Consider the following 19,268-nt stretch of genomic DNA (forward strand, 5'->3'; position numbering starts at 1 on the left):
CATGGTGTTTTGATTTGAATAATTCTGAGGTTAGGTTCTTCCAGATTTGTAATGTGCATATTGTGTAGCTCTTGCTCTACTGCTAACTTGGCCTAACAGCACTTGTACTTAAGTTGACTCATTGACTGCTTTATGCTTGCGATGTGGGCCTGTGAACTACCTTTTTTGTACGTTGCTTTGGACAGAAACATCCAAGTAAATAAATGCAAATAGTTATGCATTTCACAGTAGACCTAATTGGCTGATTTTATAAGTTGTAAACAGTTTTCTCACACCAGTTAAGCAATATGTGCTCTGTTGCATTCAGAGGCCAGTTATTCCCTCAAGAAATATTGTATATGCGCTGGCTGAAAGTACTTGGCTGAGTTTCTGTTAGGTGAACTTTATTGAGAAGTACTGCCCATATCATGTGAAATTTCTACAGCATCTTCAAAGGAATATTGAAATTGCTGGTCTAATTAACTTTCAAGGTATTTTTAGCTTTTTCAATATAGTTTTAACTGGGAAAAAAATTGAAAGAATGTGTTGGATAAACAAAACCCTTTGCCAACAAATAAGGATGAGCGGGCCAACATTTGCTGACTGTTGACTGTGCAGAAATGTCTTTGAATACATACTTGACAATCAGTTTGTCATATGTAGAATATTACTACTTTATCATGATGGAATCGTTGCAGATTTCTGTAGAAAAATATTAACGTGGAAACATTTGTTGCATTCATTTAGTGATGCCAGAAGTGTTTGTGGATTAACTTAGATAACCACTGTCTTTTTTGGCAAGTTAGCTGACTGCCATTTTAATGTATGCACCATTCTTGTCAAACCACTGGCTCCAGTGAATATGATCTGTTTAATTGGAAGTGATTTAGCAAAACCAAAATAAAATTGTTGGACTGAGCATGAAATTATATAATTATAAAAGAATATGACTGAAATTACACTCCCATGCTTCACTTGCACATCACCTGGCCTTTTGGCCTTTAGCTATACAGCAAAATAAATCTGCTTAAATGTGGCAAATTCAGGCAGGTATATTTTAAAAGTTTGCTAAGCAGCTCATGTCACAACACACTTATGGTAATGGTTGTTTCCTGCCATTGCTGTTGAAATCTAAGAGAAAGAGGGCAGTAGTGGGTGACCAGAATCACAATATGTGTGTTGAAATTTAACATGCATGAACAAAAAGCAGATAGTTGGAATTCAGCAAAATGCAAATGTCAGCTTAGTGTAGGAGCTAACAGCTCAGGGAAAGAGATCAGTCAAACCCTACTTAAGAGGACACTGGGATGCTCCACTAGACAGGATATAGAATAGTCAGGGTGCAGTTCAGATGCCACCAATTACAGTACGTGTTGCATAGCTTTGTGTTCAACTGGTGTAAAGGCAGTGGGGGAGAAACGTTCTGTAGTCAGTGCTGAAGTGGAACCAACCTAAAGAATTGAGGTCCAAACCGAATTTTATTAAGCTGGACACATTAAGAGGATGCTTATAATTGTACCTGGTATAGTACGGGGCGATCTTCATCCTATGTCACAGCTTTTAGAATGTCGTCTCACTGTACAAATCATTTCTTGTGGTTACCTCAGTATAACAGTGCAGCAATTCTCCAAATCCACAGTTCGTTTCAGACCTTAGTTCTTGAGCCACGGTTTGGTTCATACTGAATAAGAAAACATGGGAAAACATTTCTGGGATTTATTCATCAGCAACAATTTGGAACACTAAAAAGGGTTGTTATCCATCTTGAGCTAATGAAACTAGCCTAATTTTTTACCGCAACTGTGATCACTCGATCATAATTGGAACAAAATAGTCATGTGACATACAGTTGGAAGACAGTATAAATGTAATATTTTTACAGTAAATTACGCTTGTCATAAATTGCTGTATATCACAAAATTTATATGTATTTAATTGAGATGGAAAAACATTTTGTAACGTAATGAGAGCTCAGCAAGATGCAGGGGCAGTGGGTAAGAGTTGCGGGGAAGGAGATATCAAGATTCTGTCTTCCGGAACCACAACATGAGTGTGAAAGTTTGTATCATGATTTTGGTCTGAGTTTCAGAACCGTTATGCTATTACCTGAGAACCTCACTTATCTGGGAAGTTGACAGAAGGTATTTTAAATCAGTTTGGTGAATCTTGCTGAACTGAGAAATATATTTTAAATTCTTTAATAAATCTTGAACAGTCACTTAAAAGCTACCAAATTCAGTTTAATAGCTTTCTGAAATCAGTATGCATGCAGGTCATATTTCTGTTGACTAGTTTCAGTCTTTTCGGGATACAAATAGACTTTGACACTGCATCATTACTGTTTGATTTAGAGGGGAAAATGGTGCAGCACAGTCACTTCAAGTGAAATAAATTAGCAAATTAACACACTGTAATCCAATCAAAACCTTCCAGATGCAAAAGGGAAAGTCATCTGCTCCGCCAGATCTAAATGGAATCGAACGTTCCTGAGATATTCTCGAGCGATGCTGATACAGCCTTTTTCCACATCCTCCATCAGCTAGGAGTCAGTCGATTGACTTACTCGTAGAAGGATGGAGTCTCCGGTCTTCTGCAGGATTCCAGATGCTGCTAATCTCTGTGGCTCGCCTCATATGGGCTGCCTCTTGAGCTTTCTCAGAATCTGCTGAGTACCGCTTGACAAATTGTCTTGATGTTAAAAATGTGTTTGCAATAATATCATCTTATGTAAATACATTAAAGAAAGATTTTACAGTAATCCAGACAGGTCATATCTGACTCCTTTAATGGCCAGGTGCTAGTCAACATAGTTGCTGGTATATTATCAAGGTTCTCTTTGAATGTAGCTGCATGAAAGTCTAAATATAATGTTAATTAGGTATCAATGTACTTTTCACTGACATAAGATAGTAGCCAAAATCTTTCAGAATTGAGGGAGAAATTCTTTCTGAGCGAAAGATCAGGATCAAGCAGAATTTTCTTTAAATGAGAGATTTGCTTATCCTTCATTGCCGTTCCCCCCAAGAAAGGCGTCGTCACTGATTTGGGATCCTTGTATGGTTTGCTAGAGTACTGTAATAAAGAATGTCACATAGGGCTAATCAGCGGACTGTCTGACGAGTGCTCTACTTTAATAACTTCCAGTGCAGTCCTAGGTGGGCGGGCCTAGCCTTGTTTTACAACATCCTGCTGGTACCCTGCCTTGTGTTTGGCCTTGTGTTCTCCCATCTAGCAATGACACACTGAGGAAAGATGTGAGGCAGCTCCAGGCAACATTCAGTGTAACTGTTTTAAACATTTGACAAGGCCTTGGCTTTCCTGTCCTACTCTGTGTCCTGTTTTCTAGTATCTCTGCCTTGCTGTTTTTCAGTCCCTGGGAATGGTTCCACACATCATACAGGAGCCAAATGTTTGGCGCTGTTTAATAAAGCAACAGAACAGAATCCCTGTTCTTGTAGCTTGTTACAAGTTAGCAGTTAATTTTAAGAAGTATTATTATTATTATTTTTATTATTTAATTGATTTATAAATTGGGATTTTTAAGTCACTAATATACAGTAGTGCTATCAGTGAGAGAGAGTCTGGTGTGTTGAAGTTGATTTCACTAAAGAATATACCAGTTTATGTACATACGTCACATTCAAAATACCCACACTCTGTAGGGCTGTGCGATATGACCAAAAGTCATCTCTTACCCCGATAATGTGCATTGTCCCCCATAGTTTAATGCTTAAAACACAATTTACAGGAAATGTCTGTATTATTTAGGTTCTTCAATGCAGTCACGTTGCAGCAAATAGCAAGTGAGCAAGTGTAGTGGAATTGCAAAAAGCAGTAATATTCTACATATGACAAACTGATTGTTACAACACAAGACAATTTCAAATAATGTGTAAAATAATAAATAAATAAATTTCCTACCCAGACCTCTTAGGGGCTCCGTAACAGTACAAAATGGGCAGAAATCCACAAATGAATTGGAGGGAAGTCCCAAACGTAACTTGATCGACAAATAGACAGGAAGTGATCCACAGATGTGCAATACACGTTTCACGTGTACAAATCGCTCTGTATTTTTGTTGATATGGTTTTACACAACACAAAAAAAAAGCATATTTGTGGATAGTTAAATATTTGTGGATCACGGTACATATTTGTGGATTGTCTTCTGTGGGTTACAAATAATAAAGTCCAATAAAAACTTCCATACAAGTGCCACATCCCACGTGGTGGCGTGTAACCTTGCAAAACTGTCATCCAAATGACACACTGTTCATAGCAGCATTTTATTTTGTGACAGCCCAAAATAAGCGATAGAGCATAATATGAAATGTTACACATTTTTATTTCATCATCCAATATATATTGTCATATCGCAATGCCCTCATATTGTTGTATATTTCCTGCCGAAGTTTACTCTGTGCATCACTGGTTAGCTGTTCAATATGGAAATGATACAAACTCAAAAAATTAACCCATTACTGCTATACAGTATTCACCTTAAAATTTAAAATGTTTTCCGCATTGACAATACCAAGAAATCAAAGGGTTACAAAACGGAATGACTGAATTATGTACTTTTTTTTTTGCATAGCTTGTTTTGGGTTTCAAAAATAAGGGGAAAATAGAAGATTAAAGAATGGATATAAGCAATGGTTTGAATTCTTGTCATTTTAATTTGCATTGTACATTGAATCACAATGACTATAAGCATAAGTTTGCTGTAATTGTCTGTCGTCAATGAGCTTCATATTGCATAAATTGCTTTCTTGGCAGCTTGCCTTGGCCATTACCTTCATCCACATATGACTAACAGTAACGGCCCTGCTCTGTAGCTGTTGGATGGGAATGAAATTCCTCCTAGATATCCTTGCAGATCTTGTTTCTGTAGCTGTCATTAAATTCCAGAAGCTGTGGTGAGTGGCGGATGAGTACAGTAGATGGTCTCTGTCAGGTAAGCTATTGCATTATGGTATTCGCCGGACCGGAGTGTCATACCCTGGAAAAATTCTCTGGCCATGGGATATATATCTGCTAGTTCCTCTTAATGATGTTTAACAGTTTAAATCTTAAGTGCCTTATTGGGGCCAGGAAACGTATTTATGAAGGATCTGCGGCTATATTGGAGCAGACAGGATACTGAAAGCTTTTTGGAATTTTTCACAAGTTGTGTCCTCTGAGCCAGTGGTACTCATGACTTTTATGTGGATCAAAAAACATGTGGTGTGAAGGTTTAACAGCATTTTGTCACCCAGCAGAGTGCACAGGGAGATCTGACATTTAGCATTCATGTCTTTAGCATTAATGTCTGCTGTCTTTGAAATTTGCATGGTTTCCTTTAAACTCGGGAACTTTCCTGTTCCAACACCTCAATGCAAATTTTCCCAATAATGGACCTTTCAATAGTGAGATCTGAAGTGATGGGGGAAGCAATCATCATGTATCTGTAATTGGTAATCTGACGTTGGGAGTTTTCACCACAGAAATTGGGCTACCCCTCAGGAAAAACATTAACTCACAAGCAACATGTCACATACTATTTTCACTGTATGTTTTGCTGTCATTTGGAAGAAAGTTCCCAGGCAAAGAGCATGCATAATTAGTGTCTGTTTTACTGCACTGCAGAACATGTATTTAAATTCTGTTGTAGCAGTGAAACTGAATGCAATATGACTAGACTTACATAGGCAACTAAAAATAATAATATTGTTTACAACAGGGACAGCAGATGTCTAAGTCATATCTAAAATAACTTAGTTGTGCATTTTTTTATGGCAGTGCATTGTTTTATACAGCACTCTGAATATTTCATAGGTATTCCTGGTACTGTTTCAATTTGAAATGTTATTTTCTGAAAATAAAGATTTTAATAATGGCCGAAACTGATAAATTTGGGGCCCTGTCATGAGCCAACGGTGCTGTCATTGAGCTCCACTTGTATCTGTGTGTAGTGGTTTGCACAGTTTCCCTTAAACAGAGCCGTGCTTCCTGGGGGCTGGGGGTCAGGCTTATGCGTCAGTAATCCCTTCAGGAATGCCTCTTGACTAATTCCTACCCTTTAGTGTGGTTTTGTGAACCCGAAATACCACAGCACTCTCCCATGGGACAGCAAACGCTGCACTGTAATTGTCTCTGCGGTTTCATGTTGTCTTTGCCTTTCACAATCGATGGGTCTCGTAAGGTCCTCGGAGGGGCTGCGGCACGAGCACTAGTGTTTAACCTAAAATAGGATCTTTTGAACAGGCTCCCAAAGACGGCCATCTAGTGCCTTAAATGTTTTGCTGTAGCGTAGCTCCACTTTGCATAGTCAGCAGCGCTGCCTTTCGTCCTCCACCCATCTGCTCAATTGAACATTTGTTTTATACTGTTAGCTACTTGTGTCATTATGTAACCAACAGCAGTACCATTGGTCGTTTTTATATGGTTCCCAAACATACATTTTTGTGCTTTGTTGAAGATGAGTGAAGATAAGAACCGGCAGCCATGGATGTGAGGATAGCAGGGCTGAGAGTTTGGGTTCCAGATGTTGTGTTCCCCCCTTGAAGCACCTTATAGTCTGCACAGCCGGCTCTCAGAAGGAATCCCGGGGCTTGGGGCAGCCGTCCAGCTCCCAGAAGGCACTGCCACTTTCAGCCCCTGATGGTCTAGATGCGGTTTACAGGGGCGATGCTGTGCCCCATCGGCCCGTGCCGTTGCAGGGGCCCTGCAAACAGAGGTTCCTTGTGCTGCCTCCTGCCCTTAAAGGGCCCGCACAATAACATGCTGTTAGGAGGCAGTCACGCATGCAGGGGGGAGTTGGGGGAAGCAGGAGCAGCAGTGAGAGGCTGAGTGAGAGGCCGGGTGCCAGGCTTAGAGGAGAGTGGCACTATTTTGGCAGAGGTCTTCAGCTTTGATTGTGGTGTGATGTCTGGTATTACTTCTGCTGCAGAACAGTGGCAAGTAATATTATACCGTAAGTTTGATCTTTTATGAACAGTAATATGCACAATTCTTACGTTGGCCATTGAGCTTTGGCTTTGGATTTGTAATGTTGCATGACTGATGATCAGTTGGCAGTGTTTATGCTGGGGCTCATCCACCCAATGACCGCTACTCATTCCTTTCATTTTACTGCCACAGTGTCTTGGCCCAATCTTAAGCAGCAGACAATGGTGATAAGTCTTTACCGAGAGTGCAGCAGTAACAATTTCCTAACGCATTGTTTGTGGTGAAAGTTATTAGTGGGAAAATACTGTCTGTTTTGACAGGCAACTAAATTCCAATATTGCTGTACTGTTCAAAAAATAAAAATAATAATAATCACCTGAAGCATGGTGTCATTGCTGTGAGTTGGCGAGCGTGTGACACTCCCTGCCTGTGCTCAGTGGCCTCCCTCCAGGCAGAAAGTATTTGCTGTTTAGCCCCCTGTCAACGTGAGAACTGTATGAAATAGGAACCAGGCGGCAAATGGCAAATGGAACCGGTTCTGCCTTTTCAGGCAGGATAATCACAACTACTAGAAAGTCAAAAAGAAAAATAAAGGTTTCTTCAGTAGGGATGGGAACAAGAACTGGACAGAAGGCACTCTGCTGCTAAGGGTTTTGGGCTGGTGTCGGTCACCCAAGGGCACTGGGGCAACACACCAATACCTATAGGGAAAACTCACCATGTTGGTGACCCCTGCTCTAGGCCTTCAAGCCTCGGCGCCATGACAAGGTTTTCAGCTAACAAGCTTCGCTTGGTCTCTCATGAATGCATGGAGGTGAAATTAATGAATAAAATGACGCCACGGTAACAAGACCTTGCAAAACGGCCCCCATGCAGACGCCATTGATTAATAAGTTTCCAGCTTCCTCACCCCTGATGGCTTTGTCTTCTCAGCAGTGACAGGATGTCGTTAAGACTGTGAAGGAAGGGTTGCTGTTGGACTGCCATCAGCCTAAACTCCCAGAATACAAAATCAGATTATGAGAAGTGATTTTAAATCTTGATTTTCAAATGTAGAACAGCAATTAGGTTTTTTGTGTTTTCACAGGTGTTAAAAGTAATGAAAAGCTGATCCAGTGAATCAGAGACCTTCAGCCAGGTTTTTTTTTCCTTTCTAAAGGAAAAAAAGTTGGGCTGTGTCACAAATACCCCAGCGTCGTTTTTATATAAACACACTGAACATGGCAACAGTGTTATGTTTGACTAATTCCTCTTCCCTGCTGCATGTGTGTAATTGCGTTGGTGGTTGACCCCACTGTATCATTGTACTGTGGCCTCAGCTTTGTAAGACAATGTGTTTGTTTTTTGTCTTATTAGAAATGCACTAATTGCAATTTTCTTGGCCGATTCCAATTTTTCTGCAAGTATGACCGGCTTTTTTGCCAGTTCCAGTTTTTTACTAAGAACTATAATTGACAGCGTACACAAACAAAAATGAGCTTTTCTTCAATGCTAAATTTTATTTTCATAATAAAGGAAATTGAAAACTTCTTAGTTTTCTTCTTTTTTTAAATAACATTTAACTGATTTGCTGTAATTTTAACTGAGTTGCTGTAACAGCAGGTGCAACAAATTTATATAATGAAACAAATGTCAGTTATTTATATCCTGTTGCAGTATGTTTAAATTCAGCAGATAACACGATATTGATAACTTCTTTTTTTGTCTTAAACCTCCAAATAAAACTTGTGTGTACTACACTCTTCCAAATAATAATAGGTGCAAGGTAATAATATTAATACCAAGATCTCGTGTTATGCACATATTATTCTTACATTGCATGTAAGCTAGATTAAGATCAGGCTTTTTCATATCTTCATACTGTACAGTCATTAGCCCAGGGGGTTACAGTTTCGCTAAAACATTTTTACTCTGTCATAGGAAAAAAAACCTTAGGTAGTTTTGCAATTTTTATGATTATTCCTTTTCAAGATTATCTAGTACATGTTTAATAATCAGTTTAAAGTTTACCTCCAATGTTTCACCATGTTTTCGTGGTGGTTCCCCCATGGTTTACTTTGATTTTACATGTACTACAAATTGCAAGCTTTGTGTCATTTTCACTCACATTTAATAACTTCCACGCTAACAACATGTTAGCATGTAGCTGCAGTTGTGTACGCCACTGTGCGTATGACGTGTGGTGCATGTGTAAAACAGACCGGTTTGGTATCGGAAAAACATGAAACTGATCAGCTTGTCCCCAGTATGGGCCGAGCACACTGACAATTGGCCAATTCCGGTCCCTGGCAAATCGAACGGTGCATCTCTACTTTCATTTCATTTACCTTGGGAGTTGGAGCTGGGAATGACATCACACCCAAGTAATCTGCGTTCCAGTACAACAAGTCAAAAAGCAGTAATGGGAATAAGACAGACATGTTTCAGAAAGCAGGATTTCTTGCTTAGCCAGATAACATGTTGGATTTAAGGTTCCTCAGTTTAAATGGCCTTCCTTTATTCACTTACATTTAGCCCAGACTACCTTAAATCCAACAAGTTACCTGGCTAAGAAAGAAGTCCTGCTTTCTGAAACAGGCCCCAGTTCTAGCCAGGTTCATTGTTAGCCATTGTTAACAATACCAGTTGATGACAACACATTGAGCAGTATTTGGCGCATACAACCACCGTAGCAACAAGTCCACAGATAGTGGTTAGACAGTATTGTGTGTACCTATTGAGACACAAATAATACATAATTCCTACTAAACAGTATATAACAGGGGTGGGCGATCTTATATGCGGAGGGTCAGTGTGTATGCAGGTGTAACCTTTAGGTCAGCTGTTCAAACCCAGGACTCTTCAGCCAATCAGTTCTCTAATTAGGGAATTGCGGTAAATAACCACATACCCAACAGAGCTTTTTGGATAAGATTGGCCAACATGTCTGTTGGTTAAGGATGCAGCCGTCTTGAATTCTCAGGTTGGGGTTGTAGAGGTTTCTCCAACTTCAGGAATTAGGAGCTCGGAAATTCTGACTTCCAACTTCAAATGGAACGCAGCATTACTATCAGACCTCTGCCTTTTGTGGGCTGAGAATTGCGGTCAAGGACATTTGTGATAATAAAATAAGTCAGAAGTACATGTGGCCTTGTGTTGCTTAGTACCTGCCCGTGACCCACCTGCCACAGCCCCCCATAGCTGGAAGATTTGTGTTAAAAACACTACTGACTGGAAGGTCGCTTTCGTCTTCTCGGAAGCTTGTGGTCAGTGTTATGTACGGTCTTCAGAGCGAATGCATCATGGGTTCACACCCCCCCCACCTGAGGTGTGATGAAAATAAAAACTGTTTCCTGTAACATTAGTCTGCCGGTGTTGGGCTACGGCAGTCAACCTTCATACTTTCAAAGCAATCCCCGTGAAAAGTCCGTTTCCAAACACAAGATATGCAGAATACCTTCTGGTAGATAATGATCCTCATTTTTAATAGCTGTAATGTTATTTTCACAGCAAGGCATCATTTAAATTAAACGGCAATGCTTTTGAAATATGCCTTGCTGTAGATGTTGTTGTAGCCCAGCTATTTCTGTTCAGTTTGATTGTCCTAACTCTAAAGACACTGAATTAACAGAGGAATAGCTAACTGGCACTTAAAACACAGTGTATCCTTTTTAATCATTTACTAACAAGGTCTGTTATATGACCTGCTCAGGTTTCCCCTTGGAAATTCTGTTCAGAGTTTTTGTCGCTCTCTAAACTGTTGTTGACTGTGGGAGGAGGTTGTGTGGAGAAGGTGAGGGGGTGAGGCATAGGGCCAAAGGGTGGTACTGTTCCCCTGTCACTTCCTTTTGATCAGAGACACAGTCAGTATGTGACACTTGCAATGCACTTGTGTGATGCAGTATAATCTGTACGACCTGTAGGCTTTGTAATTTTTCACAGGGGTTATGATGAAGATACCAAATTTGTAAATGGAGCTCCCTTGTCAGACAAATTCTGCAAGTAGTGTTTCTCTGCACTCAGTTGCGGCATTTAATAAGACTCACTTGTCCCCCTGGTGTTTTTCCGCTTGAGGTGCAGTGCAGTATCTTTTTGATGTAGCTTGTGAGTTTGTAAAAGCCTGCAGCAGTAATGTTTCTCATGGGCAACCCGTTTGTTGGATTCACTTTGATGTATTAATCGTGAGGCCTGAACACTGAATGACTCTGCGCTGCACTGCAAGGATCATCTTGCACTCTGCAGCTGCTGCTTCTGCCCATTATTGATCTTGCTGATTTCAGCGCTGGCTCACTGCATCTGGTGTTCCTATAATTCCTGTGATTCAAAGACTACAATTGTACAGGAATTTTTGTGTTTTTCAGCTGTGAAATTTTAATTCTTCATCCACATTCTTACTTTCTGTTTACTTCAGAACAAATGCTTAATTTATTTTGCAGCTTATTTAGGATGATCCGTCTGCATCAGACACATTAAATCATATCATCTCTGAATAGTTGTATGAAGTCAGCACAGTTGGGGTCAAACACATTAATCCCTCCACAAAGTGATGACAGGCAGTCCCAGGGTAAAGAACATCTGACTTACGGACAACTCATACTTACGGACTGCCATAATGCCTGCTGTATGGGAAAAAAAAATTAATACAATGGTTTGAATTAACGAACATACACACTACTTTGTGACGCTTGTGAAAATATGTAGCTTCAGCGATTCTTTGGCTCAAGGTACAGTAGTGTATGTAACCTTTATTACTGTAATGTTTATTATTATGTACTGAATTATAGTTCCGACTTGCCTACAAATTCTTCTTTGAGGCAGACTTCCAGAACGGATCTTGTTTGTTATCTGGGCACTGTCTGTACCTTTGTTTTGACTGGTCATTCACCATGAGATCGCTTGGCTTCAGACTGATTTAAGGTTCACCCTTTCAACAAAGGGTATGTTAATCTGTCTGATACAGTCTTGCAATCAGTTGTGTGGGTCTAGTGGCCTCTAGATATACGATTTTTCCTCCACTGTAAAGCTCCTCCTACTGTACCTACAGTCTTGCGTTGAGCTTTCAAAGGTGGCATCAGTATTGGCAGCCAGATGTGAACTGCTGAAGGCCTTTTGAGGATCCTTGTTCCCCTGTGGTTCATATTCTTTGTTTTTCATACTTTTTGTGATGTTATAAATATCTTTGTAGTCAGAATACCCTGAAATATCTGGTATGTCCTCATTCCCAGCTCAGAGTTGTTTTGTTGAGTGGCCTGTCATACTTTATTGAAATATCAGTTTTATACTTCAATTAAAAATCACTTTTGATGCAGTTTTAATGGTCAATTCCTTGTGTATACTGATTTTAATGCCACGTTTGATTGCTGCTGTTACTTTAAATACATACCTGTGCAAGATGTATGTATTTTGGTGTTTTAGCTTTAATAACTGGGAAATACTGCATCTCATTGGTAAAGTTTATCTGTTCCTGTGTTGGATATGTTGGGCTGTAGCAAATTTACCAGATAATCTTCAGTAAATAGAAAATACATGCATCGCTGTTTGCCTCATGTGTTCCAGTAGAGGGGTGTGTGTGTGTGTGTGTGTGTGTGTGTGTGTGTGTGTGTGTGTGTGTGTACTTTTATTATATATGTGTTCGTTTGACTGTTGTTTTGTAGGACCTTGATTTATTATGGGACTCCAGAAAGCTAGATTAATTAGTTATTATCCCTGAGGCTTCTGCTATTAAAAGCAGTGTAGCAGTCAAAAGAAGCTCCTCACTTGAAATTATAGAAGACACAGCAGAACAAAAACATGCAATATGAATTAATGAACAGTTTTTTTTTCGCTACTTCATTGATATTCATTAGCTGTTTAAGTCTCCAGTTATAGAGAAAAAAATTAATTTTTAATGTAGGATGACAGCTTGAGTCTACATCCTCTTCCCACCTTTTGGATGAACAACTTGCATTATGATTCTGGCAGAGTCAGTTATGTTTAATAGGGTAGGTAACATTAGTCTCCGATCTTCAGTAAAGGACCCCCTAAGGGGATAAATCTCTTCTTGAAAGCTGTTTAGGAATATTAGCTGCTTATCATAAGACTGGAGCTCATTTTCACTAAGCAGATTATTTACAATAGATTGCTAGATAGCAGTTTTTTTTGTAAACATTCTATGATTCATAACATTAAAGCCTGTTCTATTGTCTGGTGTAACAATTTGTTTTATTTTATGACTCTTTGTCTCTGGAAGTAATCTTCTGCTTTAAACAACAAAGCTTCTCCTCGCTTAGCCTCAGTAGCTCAATGACCATTTCCCAAGATACCTGTGTACTCGTTGCTAGGCTACTACTCCTATGGTTACCGAGAAACTGAGTAGTTGAATGTATTTTGTATCGTATGAGTGCCACTTGATATTTGATAGTGAGCCACGAAAAGAGTATGGAAGGTAATCCTGTGGAATTAGAGAGTATACTTGGGAATGATGAAGCAGGAAAACTTAAAGATCCCATAATAAATGGTTCTTTTTAAGTCTTGTTGACCTTCCTTGATATTTAGACCTCAGTCAATCTTGTCTGGAAGTAATGCAGAGGGAAAGATACAAAGGAAAAAGAGTCATCATTGCCTTTTTGTTTCTTAGGATAGCGATGAACAAGAGTACATTTCATTAGTCATTTTAAACACAACAGTAAGTGTAACAGTCCAAGGACTTTTTAACAGTGCTGCTGGAAAACAAAGTGTGAGATGCCACTGGGAGCGTCTGTTAATGTCCCCACTCCTGCTGGGGATAGTGGTATTGTGAGGGAGGGGTTCCAGGGTCACCTGAATAGAGTATATAAATCACTCAGGGTGAAATTCCTCCCAATATGGCGCTTGTGTTTCCATGACAACCATAAGAGGGCAGAGCAGTTTTGGCACAGTCCGGACCCAAGGCATTGTGCCATTTGTGTGCATTTTGAAAACCTTGTGCCCACGTTGCATATAAAGAACTGAATCATAGCTTCAAAATATAGCGGCACTTTGAGTTTGAGCTCCTGTAATATGATGCACCACCACACTGATCTGACAAGTAACATTAAGAAAACTAGACCTGTATTGTTGAACTGACATCACAAAATGCTTTTTCCCTTTTTTTGATCTCAGTACTTTTATGTTATTTACATTATTTAATATTTTTCTTCTGGAAAAGGAACTTCATATGAATGAATTAATCATAAGCTTGTACAGCAATTTGCCTTTTGCATCTCACCTCTGCAATCAAACATCCTTTACTTGTACTTCCTTATGCTGCAGGGCTGATGTTCAGTCATTATTGTTTGTGATTGAAAGATTGCAGATTATAGTCTTATCAGTCTTTTTTCCAGCCTTTTTATAGTTTTATATATTTTTTTGTGAAAACTGGAATTAAAATGGTTTAACCTTGTCTTACAGGTAACAGACCTCACGCGATTCCTGGACCCCAGTGGTTTGGGTGTTATCAGCTTTGAGGATTTCTACCGAGGGATCTCAGCCATCAGCAATGGAGGGGAATGTAAGTTTTCTGGAGTGTGTCCTTAAATTTCCACTGCAGCACTTCAATGCCTTGTTCAGAATATGTTTGGCAAAGGACCAAGATTGCTGACAAATTGGTCTGGAATTGGTTTGGAATATATTTTTCTTTTTTTTCCTAATCATTATAGAGGAAATATGTTGTTGCACTTCAGTCATCGTTTGGTCTCCACGCCGTGTTTTATGAGTGGTATGAACATGCGTGGATGGTGAAGTTGTTTGTAATATTGGTTCAGACTTAATACAAATGACCGTGTTCCGTGTTTAACCCTCTGGGATCTAGGGATAGCAAACACACTTTCCCTGACTGGGGCATGGTCACACATGTCATTCAATATCATAAACCTTTTAAAAATTATTTCTTATATGTTTGTTTTGCCATTAAACTCGTCTTAATCTTAGTGTACTTTGTAAATATGTCAGATTTATGTTAAGTTTGTAATTTGACATCAAAGTATAGACATTGCAAAATGCAGTTTGGAACATTTGCATGCGAATGCGATTTGAATATGCGGTATTGCGGCTATTTAGAAATGCGAATATCGATCTTCACGTGAGGGCAGTACTACACACCCCCGATGCAGGTAAAACAAAGATAGATGACGTGATTTACTTTTTTTTTGCCTATTTAACCTAATTTTAAAAACTTTAATACTTCCGACAATGGACATTTTGAAAAGACAGATTACGGACTTAGTCAGCGTTTTTTTTCCATGTTTCTACAATAACAATTATGAGTTATGAACTGAAATACTCGAGAAAGATACGCGGCATCGCCAACAATGCCATCGTCCCCAGAGGGTTAATCCCAGAATGAGGGGACACAGTGCCTGGTCATGACTGACCATCAGATAATGGTGTTCAGCCATAAAAAGAGAATTATGAACATCATATTTGGTAGCTGGTTAATCATGTTTTTGGGCTGTGGGGCAAGTGTACTGGGGCTCTTTTGGGTCTTAAACATGCAGTTTCATTTCTGCATTACGAGCTGCTGTTTTTGCCCTTGGCACAAAACTGGCCATTTGGACCGAGATTACAGTAAAACGTAATGAGCCGTCATGGAAACTGTACATTAGCAGTTATGATCCAAGTGCTGACCTTGATTGTTTCATTGCTGCAGGCCGCTATCAGACTGCATGAGCTAATTTGGCAGTGGGCCCACCCTCTAGCCCCATCTGTATTGCACCTACAGTCTGAAGTGAGGCCCACACTCCCAGGGGACCCTTCTGTGTGTCCTGGGTTACAGTTTCAGCTGAATTAGTAATGCACCGGTTAGTATGAGTCACAGTCTCAGGACCATCAGTACCCCACAGTTCTTTCTCAGAGGGAAGGATGCTTTGGTTTCCCTGAATAATGCACCGACTCACTATGCCAGCCTACAGTTTCTGTTATTAAACGATGCAAAGGGTTTGTCTGCTTGAGGGGAAACCCTTGTCTCTGAGCTGAAACATCCTTTCTGAAATGTTGGCTATAATACTGCACATCCCTATGGTCAAATGTGTAAGGCACGCAGTAGCATTAAACACCATTAGGTTCTTATGAGATTTCTTGGGTCGTTTTATGTCCAAATCCATTTCACTACAGTATCTGTCCTTACAGAAATAGGACCACCAACGCAACTGGGTTTTTACCTTAAATTCTGAGTTTTGGAGCCGGAAGTGACGGCATGCACTCTCCCGTTTCTCGAAGATCTGAGAAATATCTCGGAGCAGCACAGAGGATCCCGAGTTCAGAATCCAAGATGGCTGCGCCCTTTATCAACAGAAGGAAAAGTTGTAGTTTCATACTGTTTAAGCACTGCTTCTCATTTATGGCTCCTTAAATCGGTCGCACATACTATACCGTCTAACTTATCTGTGGACGTGTTGCTACGGAGTTTTATACGTAAAGCACCACGCGTAATGTGTTATCAACTGATATTGCTAACAATGGCTAAAAATTAACCGGGCTAGAATTGGATTTCATGATTAGTCGGATTATTTGTCAGATTTAAGGTAGTTCGGGCTAATTTAAACTGAGGTACCTTAAATCCAACAAGTTGTCCGGCTAAGCAAAAAATCTTGCTTTTTGATATGGGTCCATGGTATTGCTACTTCTGTGGCAAATGGATCGCATCCAACTCTGTTTTCCCCAAGTTTTTAGCGGATATGACCTTGATCTTGGCAACTGAAACTCGGATCCGAAGGCAAATGGAACGCATCTTACTCAATCTGTAACCTCTGCTGACTCATCTTGACACGTTGACTCCCTGCAGTGTCACCACAGAAGGAACCATGTTTTCGTTTTATTCTGCTGTAGCCTGAAAGGGGCAAAGAGGTGTGGGAGGGTGGAGACACCTGGGTAATGAACCCCTCCCCCCAGGCCTCCAGAAACACTCCAGAAAGGCACATTTTGCAGGCCTCGTTTTTTTGATAGCCTGCCTTTTGTCTTTATGGCTTTGGCCTCTTTGAAGACTTCAGTGCTCTGTTGCCTTGGATCTCTCCTGGCTTTGTCCGCAAGCAGCTTGCATGCATCCAGAATTCCTGACTACCGTGGGCTCCTTCATAAAATCCTGGTCTGTTCTCTCACTGCTGACTGTTTGGTCAGACTGGATAAGTGCACGTTTACCGCCCACTCAGAGCTGAGCTGCTGCCCCTCAAATGGAATGAAGATTCTGTGAACACAAGGTGAATGTGCCAAGATCCTCTACATGCAGTTATGATGACAAATAAAATTTGTCTCATTTGTCTATGGTGTTTGATCTGGAGGCGGGCAGTGTTGTTTGCGTAGAATATTTTCTAGAAGGTTCTCCTTCCGCTGGTGTGAAGATGTCAGAATGCTACTCTACCATCCAAGGATCTTCACAGTCCAGTGCCAGAATTCCGGTGTGTCAGCTCAGCAGTGCCTGGTGTGCTCCGCTACTCTGCTCGGAAAGTTAGGAAAACATCTCATGGAAACCTAACATAAACGCTGTTTTCCTTCAGTTACTCGTTTTAACTGAATTGGCCTTCTGAAGTTGTTTTCCTTTCCTTCAGCTGCCTCAGAATGCAGAGAGAATTTTTGTGTGTGTTAGGTTCAAGTTGAAGCCAGTGGTTGTTTTTGGGTAGGTCTTAGCTTTGGGTGTGTTGAGTAACAGACAAGAACCTTGTGAATGGTGAGCTTTAATGTCGGGAGTTTCACATCCTTTTCCGGTCAGTCACAGTACTTGCCCTGCACTGTGTCCCGCGCAAACGAAACACTAACTAATGTTAGAAGTTCACTTGATACATAATGGCACAATATGGGGCACAATGCTATTAAAATACCACACTTGTCAGAGGTCTCATGGGAAATACTTTTTTTTTTCTAATAAATGAGCCTGCCTGTGGCACTCCTGCATTTCATAATCGGTATCACTATTTCATTTTTACGTAAGCAGTATTCATATGGATGGACAGTGTTTGTTTCTTGGGATGATGAAATGGTTGCATAATAAACCTTTGGGGCAGTGAATGTTAATAATATCACCTTGTGACCAGCTGGGGACACTAGTGTTGTCACAATACCAAAATTATGACCTTGATACCGATACTACTTCAAGTGTCACGATACCAGTACTGCAGCGATACCAATGTATGAAAACCCGTTAAGCATTATTCATGGTGAATTATGCACTTATGTCAGTGAGACATCTGAAATTTAAACACGATTGAAATTAGAAACACTTTTAATGATTACAGAATATTAAGGACTAAGCATAGAAATCAAAAGATCACAAAATTGAAACATTAAACAAACAAAATAATAAGAGCCGACCGTAACATGCAAGAGTACTTGGGCTACTTGGGTAGAGGGGGATCAGTTTGGTTGCTTCCCGTGCAGCACATTGAGCTTAATTACTTGACTGTTAAAAACATAGCATAGCATAATAACCAGTAGGTACTGATGGTAGTTTGATGTTAGCGTAGCCTGACATTGTTGGATTTGCTTGGGAATATAGCGTTACCAATGTCTGTAATAGTGTAATTAGTACCGGGACTAAAGAAATGTAATACCGAACAGCTTTCAAAGATGCAGTATCGCAGTACCTTTTCAGTACCAGTCTCCCATGCAGCACTAGGTGACACTGTCTCCTTGTCACTACGCTGAATGTTTAGGCACATGGTGGCCAATGATGGGCTCTAAGCTCCAGCAGTCTGTTCACAGTGCCCACTAATGCAGAGACCACACCGGCACGCTGCAGGAATCCTTACCAGAACAGGTGTCTGTGATATTACACAATATGCTGCTCTCCCATGCACCATCCCTGTGTCAGTCTTGTACTTGTTTTGGTCACATGCAGCATGAAGATCTTCCATTTTAAGAAAGACCAGACTTATCCCAGAATGAACGTGAAGTAGTTTAGTTGTTTGGTTCCTGAGCCGTTATTGAACTGTGTGTGTGCGCTCCGTCCGTCCCGGGCTCCGTCTGACTGTCTGTCACTTCTGTCCCTGCGCCCTCTACAGGTCCGGAGGCCCCGCTGTACACTGTGGCCTTCAGCCATGAAGAGGAGAGCAGGGGATGCTCGGAGGAGTATGACGACGGCACCGCCTTCGAGGTGAGCGCCTGCGAAAGCAGCACACGCCTCGCCTTCAGCTTTCTGTCACTGTGCACCTCACTTGGGAACATTACCTAAATAGCACAAGGTTCCTCTGCGTAGAAGACACGAGACTATAATAGTCAATCCGAACATGTTGTTCTGTTGTTTGCCGTACTGATTCTTAGTTTGTGACACATCAGTGTTTGGTTTGTGTTTATTTTTGTGCATTTGGCTTTCTTTAACCTGGATAGACTGTATTTTCTGACTTTCCTTCTCGCATCAAGCTTCATGTTCCATGACAAAGGTTAAATTCTTGGGTGGG

General features: G+C 40.5%; 1 protein-coding gene across 1 annotated transcript in view; it reads left to right on the forward strand.

Annotated features, from left to right (window-relative positions):
• rab11fip3 (RAB11 family interacting protein 3 (class II)) overlaps window positions 1–19,268 on the forward strand; it is a 50,675-nt gene that overhangs the window by 11,731 nt on the left and 19,676 nt on the right. Inside the window, exons 2-3 of the mRNA XM_023808104.2 lie at window positions 14,293–14,392; window positions 18,873–18,964. Coding sequence (XP_023663872.2) covers window positions 14,293–14,392; window positions 18,873–18,964 — 192 coding nt within the window. The remainder of the gene's footprint in view (window positions 1–14,292; window positions 14,393–18,872; window positions 18,965–19,268) is intronic.

This window comes from Paramormyrops kingsleyae, chromosome 5 (assembly GCF_048594095.1).
Source record: "Paramormyrops kingsleyae isolate MSU_618 chromosome 5, PKINGS_0.4, whole genome shotgun sequence".
Taxonomy (NCBI): domain Eukaryota; kingdom Metazoa; phylum Chordata; class Actinopteri; order Osteoglossiformes; family Mormyridae; genus Paramormyrops; species Paramormyrops kingsleyae.